This window comes from Dothidotthia symphoricarpi (assembly GCF_010015815.1).
Source record: "Dothidotthia symphoricarpi CBS 119687 unplaced genomic scaffold P153scaffold_17, whole genome shotgun sequence".
In the NCBI taxonomy this organism is placed as follows: Eukaryota; Fungi; Ascomycota; class Dothideomycetes; order Pleosporales; family Dothidotthiaceae; genus Dothidotthia; species Dothidotthia symphoricarpi.
Window position 1 is genome coordinate 334,931 of NW_022985024.1, and position 14,415 is coordinate 349,345.

A 14,415-nucleotide genomic window follows, 5' to 3' on the forward strand; every position below is an offset into this window, starting at 1 on the left:
CCGTTCGCCACATTGGAGGTCGTTGAGACCCCGCCTAAGAACGGGTGGTTATCTAGTGGCTGATGCTTGAGGATACCTGGTAAGCAGATCAGGTGCCAAGTGGGAAATTGATCCCCAACGGGAGATATGTGCGGGGAATGCCATGCTGCTACACTGCGGCACGCTCGGTATGTAGAGCGGCCGGGGGGTGGTAACCAGATCTGAACTTCATCCATATGTTTCAAGCTACACGTCAGCAAAGATAGGCCACCTACCCAAATGCTTCAATATACAGGACACTCTTGCATGCGGATGGTGAATGTCGTGTTGTGAATCTTAATCCGGCACATTTATTAGATATAAGGCACGTCGTAAGTCCTGGTATCTCTCGCAACAATTACCGCTCCATTACCGATCCCTGATCTTACGTGCATAAAAGATGTTGTGAGTTCTCACGGCATAGAGCTAAAGCGGCTTAGCAACCCAAGCCAACAGCTCGTGCAGCGTCTCCGCATCCCCGCTCTCGGAATGGAACGCACCTGCATGGTGGCGGGCACTAAACGTTGAAAAGACGTTAGAGAAATTTAGGTTTAGGCGGACTACGAATCAAAAGGGGGTTTCTTACGCAAGCTGAACAATTTGCTTTTTCTATTGTGTGGCAATCCAGCTTTTGTCTTTTTTTCATCGTTCCTAGGTGAAAATTGTTGAGCGATCGATGGTCTGACGTTTGGCTTGAAAAAGAACTTGTTGCACAACATCGCTTAGAAGCACGTAATGGTCAAATCGTACGAGGCCAGTTCTCTTGTTTCGGGATATTTACACACATGCCCCGTGGACCTAATCCATCGAGATCTAGCCTAGCGATGAACAACCATGATAAGTCGTAATTTTGACCAATGAGCAAGCCTCGATGAGACGGGAGAACGGGCTGGTAAGTGACGATCAGCATGTTCCCAATGCAGGAGATCTGACGTATCAATAAAGTAGGACCTGGGAACCTTGCATACTGGTTGGTGAGTTATAAATGTTCAAGGCATGGAGTAAAGCGCACGCGAATGCAGGAGAGCTCGTTGTGATGACGAGTCATGAAATTGACGGTTGACGTTCGGGACCAAAGTTAATTAAGTGGGTCGCCGAGGCTCTCCCGCCACCAGTGTAACCAAAACGAATGGTCCAGCCTTCACACTCCGCGTGGCCCTGATCCTTAAGTGAAACCCCACGAGGGGGTTGCAGCGCAAAAGACACTTACTGCCGTGTGCGTGAGACTGGCACTACATCATACCTGAAGATACCGGCAGGCACCATTGCCGGCGAACTACATTCACATCTGGCAAGCGCCTTGTGAGTGCCAAAGCGCAAAGAAGTCTGTGATGATATGCCCGGCAGTTGTAAGAATCCCCGTTGCGCTGAACTGGAACCTGCGATACACTCTAACATTCTGAGTATGATTTTGTTGTCGTTGAAGTGATAGAGATACCTGTCATCTCTAGGAAACGACCCCGCAGGAAAAGAGATGTGGATTTCCCAACTACAGCGAGGTACATGTAGACTTTGCCTGTCATATATTGAAATTTATTTTTCCTATTTGTTTTGATCGTCGATATCGAGCAGCATGCTTTTTCCTTCCCGTTTCTTGCTTCTGCTTCTTGCCCTAATCCCTCTTTTTAGGCCCTCTTTTCTGCTCCCTGGGAGGGTGTCTTTTCGTCTTGTTCTCTTTTCTGTTTTATGCAGTGTCGGGGATACCGGGTGCTGGGGTCTCTGCCCGAATGCAGCATCGTGCCGCCGTCGGAGGAATATGACCGTAGCCCCCCATTCGGCCCCCAGGACTGATAGAGAATCCTCAAAGTGACCATTGCACCTGAACAACCCGTTACGGGGATTAAGATACGGGAGATCTGCAGGATCTTATTTGCATCATAATTGCTGCCCCTGTTGTGGCTCACTGCGGGGCAAATACGTATACACAATTACGACGCTGTTATATACCTATTCACAGTCCTACTCTTGGTTAAAGTCCTCACATGGATCTATAATCTTAGTGCCATTGTTCCACTTCCCACTTTCCCTCGTACACATCGCTATCCCCTTACAGCAATGGCAGTGAGCCCTCTCGAGGCGGCTCTCATCGAGACATGGACCCTATATGCCTTCGGCACCATTATATTCATGCTGAGAATCTTTGTACGGACAAGAATGGTGGGAATAGCTGGGTTTCGCGTAGATGACTACACAATCTTCTTCGCATGGGTGAGTCACCTGCAGACGCATGAAGGCACGTGATTGACATCTACAGATTTGCTATACTGGCATGACAGTAGCAGCTCACTTCGTTGGAGGTACTGGTGACACATCACACCTTACGATGGAGCAGCGTCTTTCGTTCACCCCGGAGCAAGCAGCTTCGCGCCAGGCAGGCACGAAATGGTTCATGGTTGGGTGGTACACCTACATCGGTCTCATTTGGACCTTGAAGCTGAACATGCTGTTCTTCTACAAACAAGTTGTTGGTATCGTGTGGGTCAAAAAGTTGATCATGCCGGCGATGTCATTCGTTGCCGTGACTGGTGTCTCGATCTGGATTCTATTCGCGACCGCGTGTCGCCCATTTCACAAGCTTTGGCAGATACTTCCGGATCCAGGAGGTAAGCCAAACATGATCACTTGTCTCGAACAACCATAACTGACGAACCTGTAGAGCATTGCATACCGCAAAGTCCAGTTTTCCTTCTCACCATCCTTGTGTTGAACCTTTTGACAGATGTCTGCATCATTCTCATTCCGATCCCCATCATCATTCCCTTGAAGATCTCATGGGGTCGTAAGCTTGGTCTACTGTTCCTGTTCTGCGCGGGTATCTTCATCATGATCGCTGCGATACTACGAGTATACTTTGTCCTCGCAGTACGTACACACTTGCCCCCAAGCTCCACATTCTCATACTGACAGTTCTCGAAGCTTGAAAAGGGAGAAACAGCCGCTATCTGGTCCTGTCGTGAGGACATTGTCGCAATCACCATCGGTCAGGCTACTATGATTAGGCCCATCTTTACCCGCAGATTCTGGACCAACAAGCCTGGACATTCGTCTGGGTACTCATCGAATAAACCTTCTCACCCATATGAGTCACACGAGCTCTCTCATCAAAGCAACTCTCTTGCCTCTCGGCTGGGGCTCAGCAAGACGAAAGACACGTACGGTGTGAGTATTCTCCGGACCAAGGGGAACGACAGCGACGAGGACATCATGATGATGGACGGCGAAGCAGGTTGTGGGATTCACAGAGAACCGAGCCTGTCGAGCGATCAGAGTCATCGACGGTCACGGAAAGAAATCACTGTTAAAACAGATGTTGAAGTTTCGACAGACAGTAGCGCGAGGGGGTTTGACCGAAGTTGGAACGTTGTATAGTTGATGAAGATAGTTCTAAGTCGTACATGGAACAAACAACCATCTGAAACATGAAGACACATTGCATTCTTAACTCGAGTTGCGAAACGTACACTTCACAAACATTCCAAGTACGCTTACACAATTGATCGGCCATCCTTGTGCATAATCGCGAATAGATTTTGCCAACAGATCTACACTACAGATCTTACTTGTTTTACAAATGATGCTGCTCAGGTCGATGCGGACATACGGGTATATGGTACCACAAGAAAAGATCTGTTGAGTGGCAAATTTGTCGACCGAGGATAACTGACCAACGAAAGCGACTGTGACCGTATCCTCGTGTATCCATAACATTGCCCTCATTGATACCGGCTCCACTAGTGGTATAGTGATCGCTGCGAAGTCGCCAGCAGTGGCAGCTAGTGTAACCCCCCCGAATACTCCCGTTCTTTTGACGGGAATGCGGTAGGGTCTGCTGGATCACTGTTGTCCGTCACTAGGTTTTCTCCCGAACTCGATATGGAAGTCGTTACAAGATAACCATAGTTGCACATCACGTTTACATGGTCGTGCAGCATGTCTAGCATGTCTAGCATGTCTGATATGATGGAAGATGGCCTTGCAAGCATCAGATTTGGTCTCAGCTGGATTTGCCTTGACGCGCAACTCCGTGATGTGGGTTAAGCACGAGCTCGGAGCTGCCGCTGACTCGCTACCCGCAATAGATTATTGGAGAGTTCGCCGTGGAGAAGCTCATAGGTACTGCAGCCATGTACGGTTTCCGTTAGTAAACGATTACTAGGAATGATCAGGGAAGCAAGTGAGATAATAAATCAGGCTAGACATGTCGGGTTACCGTTGTAACGATCGTGGGGGTGATGTAGCTTTTCCACAATCTAGGAGAGCGGCGAGCTGCTCAGACTGCTCGACGGACAATTTCCCACTGACCCTCGCCTAGGATGCTGTGTACAAGACTGAGGCGAGTATGAAATTTAGTGCAAACTCGGTTGGGTAAGAAGCAGTGGAGAGATCCGGTGAGGTTCCATGACAATAGGCGAATACCGTTATGAAGCTACGCCAACAATGATATGGTGACCACCTGGGTTATCTTGTCGTAGGTATACGGCTGTCAGGGCAAGCAACGAGGTCGTCACGAATCTGCTTCTGTAGGATATCCAGATGCCAAGAACTAGACTAGGAATTACAGATGCAATTTCCTACTCGTAATTTGTAACTCGCAACCTCTTACTTGCACAACATAGCAGTGCAGGAACAGGACTTGAGAGGCTTTGGCACATGATTTTGAATAAGAGTGGCTGGATGTGCAAGAGTAGAGAAATTCACCAATATCCGATGAACGACTAGCTTTGGCCCTTGAGTTTCAGCCATGAGAGATGTGTAGACAGAAAGCTCCAGGGGTTGAAGCAGAACCATCCACTGACGTACTGATGCTATCTAATTAGCTAATAGTCGGCCCGAGGGTCCAAGTGCGTCAACGAGTAGAGCACATGCTGACGCGTGGTTTATCCAACAACTAATCTCTTCTCTGCAAAGCTCAGAGAAGGCTAGACGAAGCTAAGAAGACGTACATGCAATATTTCTTGGTACTTCGATTCACCGGGCAGCTACAGATCAGGCGGGATACTGAGCCCCGAATGTCATAGGCTAATCCTTATTAGAGAGTAGTTGAGAAACTTAAGGGATAGATCCCGCTCGGTTAACGGAGGACCATTGATCGTGGTAATCGATGATCATACCTACATGCAGCATACTTGCCGCATCCTACTCGTCAACGACAGAAGTTCCTATTGGATGCGGGAATCTTTGACTCCATACCAGATTCATCATGGCGGTCGCATTTCCCAATTCTGTTCAGATTGACCCTAACCTCTTTTCGTCAACTCTTCCGTTCCACCACCTACCTCACTTCTCAAAGCGGTGGTGGTAGGTAAAATATGAATGCATTCTATCGACATAAAAGACATTGCAATCCACACAAGTTCTTTCCGCATCATTAGCAGAGAACCTTCCTCATTCGACGACAATCACATTGAACTTGAACCTCAGAAAAACATCATCAGCAATGTCTTTCAACCTTTCATCAACGCCTATTTCCATCCGACCTTCAACCGTCGAGCTGAAAAACAGCTTCCTCAATCAACGTAACATTGAGATTGCAATCCGCGCGCTCTCTCGCGACGGCCTTGTGGTGCTCGAGGATATGGTTGACCACGCCGTTCTGGATCGGTTGAATGAGAAAATGGTCAAGGATGCATATGACCTACAAGCCAGAAAAGATAGTCCGTTCAACTACAACAAGGGAAACATCCAACAGGACCCACCGATGACGGCGGAATGGTTCAGCGATGAGATATACATCAGTATGTATCCACGATCATCGTCCTCCGCTTCTTGATCCCGACCTTGTTTGTTGCTATGAGAATCTAACTGGAATCTTCCAGATCCTATCGTTACCCAGGTCACATCTACTTGCCTGGGTCCTAAGCCATCGCTGCATTTTGTTTCTGGCAATACGGCGCTTCCTCCAACTGAATCTTCGCCTCCAGCCTCGCAACCTACTCATAACGATGCTGACTTTGAACACTCTTCAATTCCATTCGCTCTAGTCGTCAACGTTCCCCTGGTGACCATGACGCCAGAGAATGGTTCTACGGAGGTATGGCTTGGTACCCACAACGGCACCACCATTGCCGATCAAGAGGGAGTTCATGGAGATCGCGCCAGTGGCAGGATCAAAGCGCATCTGCTCGAGTCGAGAAGGGAGACACGACCACCTTCGCAGCCTGTCGTCAAGAAGGGCAGCATCATCATCCGGGATCTGCGACTCTGGCATGGAGGAAAGCCGAATCTTAGCACCGAGCCAAGAGTCATGCTTGCGATGAGTAAGTCTCCCGCACCCCTGAGATGACTTGTTAATCTTATTTGTGAATAGTTCATTTTGCGCCGTGGTATCGCAACCAAATGGAGGTGGAATTCTCAGACGAGCTCACCACGCGATTGACCCTGGAGAAAACTGGATTGCACGTTGCTGCCAAGTTTGTGACGAGCAAGCAGTTGCAGGACAACTACTTAAACCGGCCATATGGTAATGCGTACGACTTCAACCAGATCGAGCAGATTGAAGGTGTTTTCTGAATGTCAAGCGCTTAGCAGGAACCTCGTCGTCAGGAATTTGAAGATAGCCTTGGGGTCATAAACCAGTCACTACCGTTTAGACATGATGTCTTCTCCGTTCTCTCTATACATACTTAACAATCGCCTCAAAATACGGAATGCTCGTTCTTCCCCATGTCTGAGATCTCTAGATGCGTCGTATTCGTGATATGTGGGTATCGTTTTCTTCCCCTAAGCTTTGTCACCGCCCTTTACAACTTCATAGGAGTTCGTCTTCCACGACAGGCTCCGCTACCGTCGCATCGGCCGTTTGCTCTTCAACTACGTCTTTCGCTGCGTCCGCGTCCACGACCTCGTCATCCATCTCATCGTCGCTAACCCACTCCCTCTCCGCTTTATCGTCTGCCTCATCATCAAGGACGTCAAACGTCCCCTTCTTCGTCTTCTTTGTCGCGACTCCGTTGACATCCTCCCACCCCTTTGCTCTCTCCTTGACCTTCAGCTCCCGGCCAAAACTCTTGATGCGCTTCAGTTCCAGCTTATCCATGTTATCCGCGCCACGCTCCAATCCCTTTTGGTGTCGCAGTCTTTGCGAACGCTTGAGGTTGCCCTTCTTTGCCTTTTGGATTCCGGCCTTTTGTGCGGAGAGGACATGGTGTTTGGGCTCTGATGGGTCGGTGGTGGTTTTGGGTAGATCTTTCACAGTCTTGTCGAGATTTATGGAGGGAGAGACGGCGCGACGGGCGGCGCGGGAGTGGACCGTTGTTTCTGCATAGCTGTTAAGGAAGTGAAGAAATAGAGAGGTGAGAGGTCTTACGCTTCTTCTTGAGTTTTGCGGTTTTCGCCATGGTGATTCAAGGTGTGCGATTGTTGGAATGTGAAACAAACAGCAGCAAATTTGTTGGAACGTAGGTCAAAGACCAGACCTTATCGAAGTTTTAGGTGAATGTCTTGGAAGAATTCGAAAGTCGAATTGTTGTGTGATGTTTTTCTCGAGAGTTAGGTTTGGAACGATCCCCACCAGAATTATTGTGGGCCCGATTTAGCGTCATATCGGTGGTAATAAGTGCCGAGCGACCCTGAAATCACAGGCTTGCCCGCAAGATTGTCTCTCCTTTGACACCTCTATCGCCATCGCTCCGCTTCAAACGCGTCACTTTGTCTCTCATCTCCATGTCGCAGACAAACTCAACACAACGGCGTTTGTTCTGTCCAAGTCTGTCTATACGCTGGCCTGAGGGTTGAATGACCTTCGCTCTGTCTCATTCTTCCACCTTCCACACTATAAATACCTTTCCTGCCCCCGTCTTCACCGCGACAGATCACTATACGACAATTTGAAGCATGGGCTACTCAAACTACCCCATGTTCGAGGATCCTGTTCAACGGTGGAACGCTCCGGACTCAAATACGCTCTATACATCGGTTTTGCTTGCGACTGTTGCCGGCGCATACGTTTTCTTCAAAGCCTTGGAGCTCCTCGGCTATCCTGTGTGGCTGTGGGCTCATCAGCTTGTTCACATGTCTGCGGGTGTACTGCGTCTTCGCGGTACGTCGCTCAGCCAGTCCTCTGCCACGGATCCCAACGACGATACTATGCAGCGTGGGGGCGGCATCTTGAGCAGCATATTTGGCCTGAACAGCGGAAGTCTGCTACAAAAAGGTGTTAGGAGCATCACGGGCGCACTGTCTACAGGCCCAAGCGATGTGCCACCAGGATTGGGCAACTGGGACAACTCGTGCTACCAGAACAGTATTGTCCAAGGACTCGCCTCACTCCCTTCTTTGCGCGATTACCTCTCCAAGACTACCGCGGAACATGCGTCGCTCACCGAGGAAACAACAAACGGTGCGCTATACGACATGATCAGCAAGCTGAACGCTCCCGAGAGCCACGGACAGCATTTTATGATACGCGGCAAGCTTAAGTCTATGAGCACGTTTCAGCAGCAGGATGCGCAGGAATACTATTCGAAGATTTTGGATGCGCTGGATGAGGAGGTCAAGAAGGTTGCGAGCAGCAAGAGGCGAACCTCTGTCTCCTGGCTGGAGGCTACGAAGAGTCTGAGCTTGCCAGAGGCAGAAAGCGACGATGAAACAGGAACAACAAAAGAAGCAGACAACGCTCGAACCCCAATCGAACCACCAAAAATCATGCCAAATCCCCTCGACGGTTTGCTCGCTCAACGCGTTGGCTGCACGACTTGCGGACATTCGGACGGCCTCTCGCTTATCCCTTTCAACTGCCTTACTGTGTCGCTAGGGAGAAGCTACGGCTACGACATCAGCGAGTGCCTCGACGAGTATACGAGCCTAGAATACATCGATGGCGTTGAATGCGCAAAATGTACATTGCTCAAGCTCAAGGGCACGCTTACCCCAATCGCCAATGCGAAGCCTGGATCGCCCTTCGAAGCAAAGTTAAACGCTGTGCAGGAAGCGTTAGACGAGGACGATTTCGAGGACAAAACTCTTGTAAAGACATTCAACGTACCGAAGAAGAACTGGATACAATGCACAAAATCGAAGCAGGCGGTCATCGCTCGCGCTCCCAAATCATTGGTCCTCCATGTTAACCGTAGCATCTTCGACGAGACAAACGGTATGCAGTACAAAAACCATGCTGCCATCTCATACCCCGGAATCCTGGACCTAGGCAACTGGTGTTTAGGTAGCCAACCGAGCGGTTCACAACACCCTGACATGTGTCTCGAGGAGTGGCCGAGGGATCCGACCAAATCTATGCTTGCTGAGGGCGACCCTATGACTACGAGCCCATTTCAATACCGTTTACGAGCTTCTGTTACACATTCTGGTTCGCACGGAAACGGGCACTATGTTTGCTATCGACCACATCCTCAAGCAGCTGGTCGTTCAGACGCAGATGACGAAGGCGCAGAGCAAGAGAAGGAAGGATCGAGTGGAGAACAGTGGTGGCGCTTCAGCGATGATTCCGTCTATGCAGTGCCAGAAAGTCAAGCACATCGGGGTGATGTTTTCATGCTGTTCTACGAACATATCGACGAACCTATTCCTTCAGCGAAACAAGAAACGGACCCGATAGTAACGTCGTCGGCTATAAGCGAGGAGGCTCCTCTGCCCCCACTTGTACTGCTACAGGGCGACGAAGACACTGGTGCTGCGGAAGTCCCTCTTCCAGAGGACGACGATCTTGCTGATCTTGTTCCTCCTGCCTCTATATCTCCCTCTGTAACGCAAGAGCAACCTCTGGGTTTCTCGGGTTATATGATACCACCAGCTTCGCTCGACAATACAGATACCGAAACTGTGAGTGAAATGGGCTCAGAAGATGCGCCTTCCACACACTGTACCTCAGACTCTGAAGCCGACCCACCAACACCAAAAGACACATTACCGCAAAAATTCGAGGGGGTTGCACCACCGGTACCACAAGACATGGCTCCGCTGACGCCCAAGAACACACCGTCCTTCTCACCACATATGATGCGCACAGGTACTGCAAGAGGACAGGGTAGTGGGATGAGAATGCCGCTTGTTTCTGCGACGTAGAGTTTTAGTGGAGCGAAGACACGGAGACTTGATGTTTAGATGGAGTTTGGTGTTTTGAACATGATACCTGGTGCTGGAACAAGTCCAATAGGCGTTCGTTTCTTGTGATCTGTCGCAACAGACAAGGAGTGGGATGGTGCAGATGGAGGATATGATAGCGCCTATTAATTGAAATCGCATTGTTCAAGCTTGACATCGATCATCCTAGGTCGATTGAAATTCGTGTTCGTATCCTACGGTCAATTCTCAACAATGCGATTGAAATTAATTTGAAACTAACACTTCGCTCGGCTACCTTCCTTCCCCGAGTTCCTTCGTCCGCCCATCACTGTTGTATCTGGTAGCCAAACCTTATATCATGTAGTCGTCCTTGGTACAGTTCAGCCGCCAGACAATGGCCCCGCTAAGCAGGGTACGCCGGCTAGGACGTCCCGGATCAGCACTTAGCGATCCTGATCCGAGAACTCGTCCACTCACGTGCAGGAGATATTTCCGTGACGTCGATCGCGCTCGATTGGCCGTTCGGCGCGTGAATCTGGTGAACGACGGCGCTCTGCGCAATGTTTTTCGCCGAGGCGGTTTCGCCCTCTTTGTCCCCATCTCTATCTGGAATTGCGAAGTGTTTTGCCTGGGATCTGCTTGTTAACGCAGATCATCTCGCTGACGCTCGAAATTGCCTGGCCGACGCGGATCACCTTGCGGACGCTCCGGATCGGAATTGCATCTTGCTAACGGTTGGGTTTGGGGTGCGCTGGAGCGGCCATCGGGATATCAGACGGTGCAATGGCGTTTGAAGTAAGGGCAAGAGATGGAATGAATGGAGAAGAGATGGAAGTCAATGGAAATGCACAGGGCCAGGCGAGCCGAGAGACAACCCGAGAACAAGATACCTCAACCTCGCCAATTGGCGAAAAGCCCCAGGATGAAGAAAAGACGAAGACTAAGCCTCCATCCAAACTGAAAACAGCGTGGAGCTCGCTGGGTTTGGATGTGCCTACCGCGTTGATGATGGGGAAAGCAGCTCTACCTCCAACGATTGCGATTGCCATGTTTCAGGCGGACAAAGTTGCACAGTTCTATACGACGCTTGGGTATCTCGTGGCAATCTCTTCGATCATTGGATTCTGTATCATGCCGAGAGCGAAATTTGTCCAGACTATGCTTTTGAATATTACTGGACTTTGCATAGGATCTGCGTTGTCGCTCTTGATGGTAGGGATCTCTTTAACTCTAACATGTGCTTTGCTGACTATGTGACACAAGACATGGAGCGGTGTCAAAGCGCGGCAAAACACGACAGATCCGACTGCGCCTCCGCAGCGTTACAATTCTTCGCAGTCGGCTGTCCTTGGCGTCTGGCTCTTTTTCCAAACTTGGGCGATCAACACGACCAAGGCCAAGTTCCCGCAATTGGCATTCCCAACGATTCTCTATGCCATACAGATCAACGTTGCAGCGACAACCAGTTTCTATTTCTCGACTACACTACAGTGCGAGACGTTGGTTAGGAAGCTCTTGATAACGTTTTTGACTGGGTTCGCACTGGCGACGGGCGTGTCTTTGTTCGTCCTTCCGACGTCGTGTCGAACGGTTGTCAAGAAAGAGATGACGGGGTTCATCACGATATTGAGAGGTGCTCTAGGTGCACACAAAGCTTACATACATAGTTTAGAAGATACAGATGTGTTCAATCAGACATACATGCCAGAAGATGAAAACGAGGATACAAACAAGAAAGATAAGAAGCCAAAGGCGAAGGCGAGACCAGAGGTAACGGCTATCCAGAAAATGACGGGCGCTCTCCAGGAACTGCACGGAAAACTCGCCATAGACATACAATTTGCGAAACGTGAATTCGCATACGGCAAGTTGACGCCGGAGGAATTCCAATCTATATTCAAACACTTGAAACTAATTTCCTTGCCGGTTCTTGGCCTTTCTTCGGTCATGGATCTTTTTGAACGGGCAGCCGAGATCAACCACTGGGATGGAGACGTGTCAGAGGCGGACGAAAAACTGCATCAGAAGTATGTGCAAGAATGGAATGAGATGTTTCGATTCATCCATGAACCTCTTGATCATATCTTCCAAGCGCTGGACGACGGCCTCGCACACTCGCTCCTAAAGTTGCAGTTCGTCAAACCGCCAAAGAAGAAGAAGGGCAAGGACCAGACCGATGCGGAAGCCAAAGGGGACATGGTGAAGCCAGGAGACGACAACTTTGCGGAATATTTGAAACAACAGGCTGCTGTTTTCCTCGGCATCAAGGAGCCTACACTTCGTCACTGGGCCGAGAACAAAGGCATCAAACTACGTGATGACTACTTCACAGCCCCGGATGCACTCGACGACGACGAAACACTGAAACGTCTACCCAGCATTACGACTCGGAAACGCGACCAACGCCAGCTTTACACGGTACTCTACGTCATGTTCCTGCTCAACTCCATCAGCCGCGCGATCATTGATCTTGTGGAATTTGCAGACGAGCACGACCAAGCAGCAGCAAAAAGCAAGATCATCACCCCTGGCCCCAGACGACTCGCAAAATGGATAAAGTGCGTCTTCAAAAAACAGGACTCGTCCAACGGCGACGAGACGACAAACGTGGGCGTCGATTCCAACAACACGGTCGTGTACATGGGCGAGGCGTGGAATAGTAGGAAGGACCCCGAACATCTGCCGCCCACAAACGCATGGGAGAGATTCGGCAACGGAGTGCGTGGAGTGTCGCACTTCTTGCGCTCGTCCGAGTCTGTGTTTGGGTTCCGCGCTGCGTGTGCTACTATGACGGTGGGTGTTGTCGCCTTCCTGCACGACTCGCAGGACTTCTTCGTCGAGAACCGCCTCGTCTGGGCTATGATCATGATTGCCATCTCCATGACGCCCACGGCTGGACAGACGCTTTTCCAGTTCATCCTGCGTATTGGCGGCACCGTGGTGGCCATGATCTTCGCCTGGCTCGTGTGGTACATTCCCAACGAGAACACTGCCGGTATCCTTGTGTTGCTGTACTTCTTCGTCGCGCTGGGCTTCTACATTGTTATCAAGAGGCCTCAGTTTGTCATTGCGGGCATCATCAGTTCCATCTCCACCATCCTTATCGTCGGATACGAATTACAGGTCCGCAAGATCGGCGTCCAGGCCGCGACCGCCACGACTAACCAGCCTGCATACCCCATCTACCTCCTCGGACCCTACCGTGTAGCCGCGGTGGCTGGCGGACTTGCTGTCGCCTTCATCTGGACTGTCTTCCCATACCCGATCACAGAGCATTCCGCGCTGAGGCAGAAACTCGGCGGCGCATTGTATCTCTCGGCCAACTACTACTCCATCATGCACGAGCAGGTCCTCTCACGGATCCGAGGTAATGCAGGCGACGAGGAGAACGACAAAAAGTCCGCCGGGTATGCGCTGCGGAAAGCACGCGACAAGGTGTTTGCGAAGCAGATGCTTGCGCTGCAGGGTCTGAAGCAGCACTCTGGGTTCGTGCGGTGGGAGTTTCCGCTCGGGGGCAAGTTCCCGATCGAAGAGTACGAGGCGATTATCGGATACGTGAATAAGTACGTCTCCCTTCCCATCCCACAAGCCCAAACCAACGAACTAACCCCACCCCCCCCAAAACAGCATAGTAAACTACACCTCCCTCCTCGGCTACGCCTCGCAATCCTTCAAAGAAGACGTCCCCTCCCCCACGCCCTCCCACACAACCCCACCCCCCGCCTCCCCCGAATGGACAACCTCCTTCCGCCACCTCCTCACCCCCGCCAACATCACCAGCCACGAAATAACCTCCCTCCTCGCCCTCCTCTCCTCCTCCATCCAAAACGCACAGCCCCTGCCCCCTTACCTGCACCTCCCGCAGGCGTACCAGCTGAGCAAGAAACTCGAGGCTGTGGATACGGATATTCTGAGTATCCGGCATATTGCTGAGCCTGGGTATGCGGCGTTTGCGGTTATGGCGGTTAGTACGAGGTGTGTGCATATGGATGTTGAGAGGCTGTTTAGGTATGTTTCTCTTGCTTTTTGGGGGGGTTTGTTTGGGGTTGGGTGTGTGGGGGATGTGAGCGTGTTGGCTAATGTTTTGTGTACAGGACTGTACGGAAACTTGTCGGTGAGCTGGACTTTTCGTTTCATGTTGTGAGTACGGATTCGTCGGCTTCGTCGTCGGCGTCGTCGGTTGAGACGCTTGTTAAGGGGAGGAGGGAGGGCGAGGGTGCGGTGAAGCGGGATTAGTAGTGTGGCGTTGGGGAAATCTTTGTAAAAGCCGTTGTAAGTAAAGGATGTGTTGGTGGTCATGTAGAAAAAATCTGTGTAATAAGAGTAGACCATGGACACTGGCTACGATGCAATTCACTTTATTGAACATGAACATGA

At 50.5% G+C, this 14,415-nt stretch overlaps 6 protein-coding genes across 6 annotated transcripts; 4 read left to right on the top strand and 2 right to left on the bottom strand.

Moving 5' to 3' along the window:
* Nucleotides 1–2,033: 2,033 nt before the first annotated feature.
* Nucleotides 2,034–3,427, top strand: P153DRAFT_346150 (uncharacterized protein). Its single transcript, XM_033666111.1, has 4 exons — nucleotides 2,034–2,226; nucleotides 2,273–2,621; nucleotides 2,675–2,880; nucleotides 2,935–3,427. Exons 1-4 carry the CDS (start codon nucleotides 2,074–2,076, stop codon nucleotides 3,385–3,387), a joined length of 1,161 nt encoding a protein of 386 aa, XP_033520824.1. The 5' UTR covers nucleotides 2,034–2,073; the 3' UTR covers nucleotides 3,388–3,427.
* Nucleotides 3,428–5,455: 2,028 nt separating this feature from the next.
* On the top strand, nucleotides 5,456–6,528 carry P153DRAFT_297957 (phytanoyl-CoA dioxygenase family protein; the record flags this gene model as incomplete). The annotated part of the gene is made up of 3 exons (XM_033664195.1): nucleotides 5,456–5,753; nucleotides 5,835–6,275; nucleotides 6,326–6,528. The coding sequence occupies 3 exons, from the start codon at nucleotides 5,456–5,458 to the stop codon at nucleotides 6,526–6,528; spliced, it is 942 nt and encodes a 313-aa protein (XP_033520825.1).
* Nucleotides 6,529–6,856: 328 nt separating this feature from the next.
* On the bottom strand, nucleotides 6,857–7,355 carry P153DRAFT_251991 (uncharacterized protein; the record flags this gene model as incomplete). The annotated part of the gene is made up of 2 exons (XM_033662719.1): nucleotides 6,857–7,275; nucleotides 7,325–7,355. Coding segments are annotated over 2 exons (450 nt in total), but the record flags the coding sequence as incomplete, so codon positions are not given.
* A 266-nt stretch (nucleotides 7,356–7,621) lies between these two features.
* On the top strand, nucleotides 7,622–10,273 carry P153DRAFT_369154 (cysteine proteinase). The gene has a single exon (XM_033668693.1). The coding sequence runs from the start codon at nucleotides 7,852–7,854 to the stop codon at nucleotides 10,036–10,038; it is 2,187 nt and encodes a 728-aa protein (XP_033520827.1). The 5' UTR covers nucleotides 7,622–7,851; the 3' UTR covers nucleotides 10,039–10,273.
* P153DRAFT_77727 (uncharacterized protein) lies at nucleotides 10,238–10,730 on the bottom strand. Its single transcript, XM_033673394.1, has one exon. It carries the CDS (start codon nucleotides 10,636–10,638, stop codon nucleotides 10,390–10,392), a length of 249 nt encoding a protein of 82 aa, XP_033520828.1. The 5' UTR covers nucleotides 10,639–10,730; the 3' UTR covers nucleotides 10,238–10,389.
* Nucleotides 10,564–14,414, top strand: P153DRAFT_346161 (uncharacterized protein). The gene is made up of 4 exons (XM_033666112.1): nucleotides 10,564–11,250; nucleotides 11,302–13,601; nucleotides 13,666–14,046; nucleotides 14,133–14,414. The coding sequence occupies exons 1-4, from the start codon at nucleotides 10,822–10,824 to the stop codon at nucleotides 14,272–14,274; spliced, it is 3,252 nt and encodes a 1,083-aa protein (XP_033520829.1). The 5' UTR covers nucleotides 10,564–10,821; the 3' UTR covers nucleotides 14,275–14,414.
* The last annotated feature ends 1 nt before the right edge of the window (nucleotide 14,415 follows it).

Excerpts from the sequence above, each read along its gene's own strand:
- P153DRAFT_346150 (XM_033666111.1), top strand. The coding sequence starts at position 2,074 with ATGGCAGTGAGCCCTCTCGAGGCGGCTCTCATCGAGACATGGACCCTA. Across the intron at positions 2,622-2,674 it reads GATACTTCCGGATCCAGGAG|AGCATTGCATACCGCAAAGT; the intron begins GTAAGCCAAACA and ends ACGAACCTGTAG. Across the intron at positions 2,881-2,934 it reads GAGTATACTTTGTCCTCGCA|CTTGAAAAGGGAGAAACAGC; the intron begins GTACGTACACAC and ends CAGTTCTCGAAG.
- P153DRAFT_369154 (XM_033668693.1), top strand. The coding sequence starts at position 7,852 with ATGGGCTACTCAAACTACCCCATGTTCGAGGATCCTGTTCAACGGTGG.
- P153DRAFT_77727 (XM_033673394.1), bottom strand. The coding sequence starts at position 10,638 with ATGGGGACAAAGAGGGCGAAACCGCCTCGGCGAAAAACATTGCGCAGA.
- P153DRAFT_346161 (XM_033666112.1), top strand. The coding sequence starts at position 10,822 with ATGGCGTTTGAAGTAAGGGCAAGAGATGGAATGAATGGAGAAGAGATG. Across the intron at positions 11,251-11,301 it reads CTGCGTTGTCGCTCTTGATG|ACATGGAGCGGTGTCAAAGC; the intron begins GTAGGGATCTCT and ends ATGTGACACAAG. Across the intron at positions 14,047-14,132 it reads GATGTTGAGAGGCTGTTTAG|GACTGTACGGAAACTTGTCG; the intron begins GTATGTTTCTCT and ends TTTTGTGTACAG.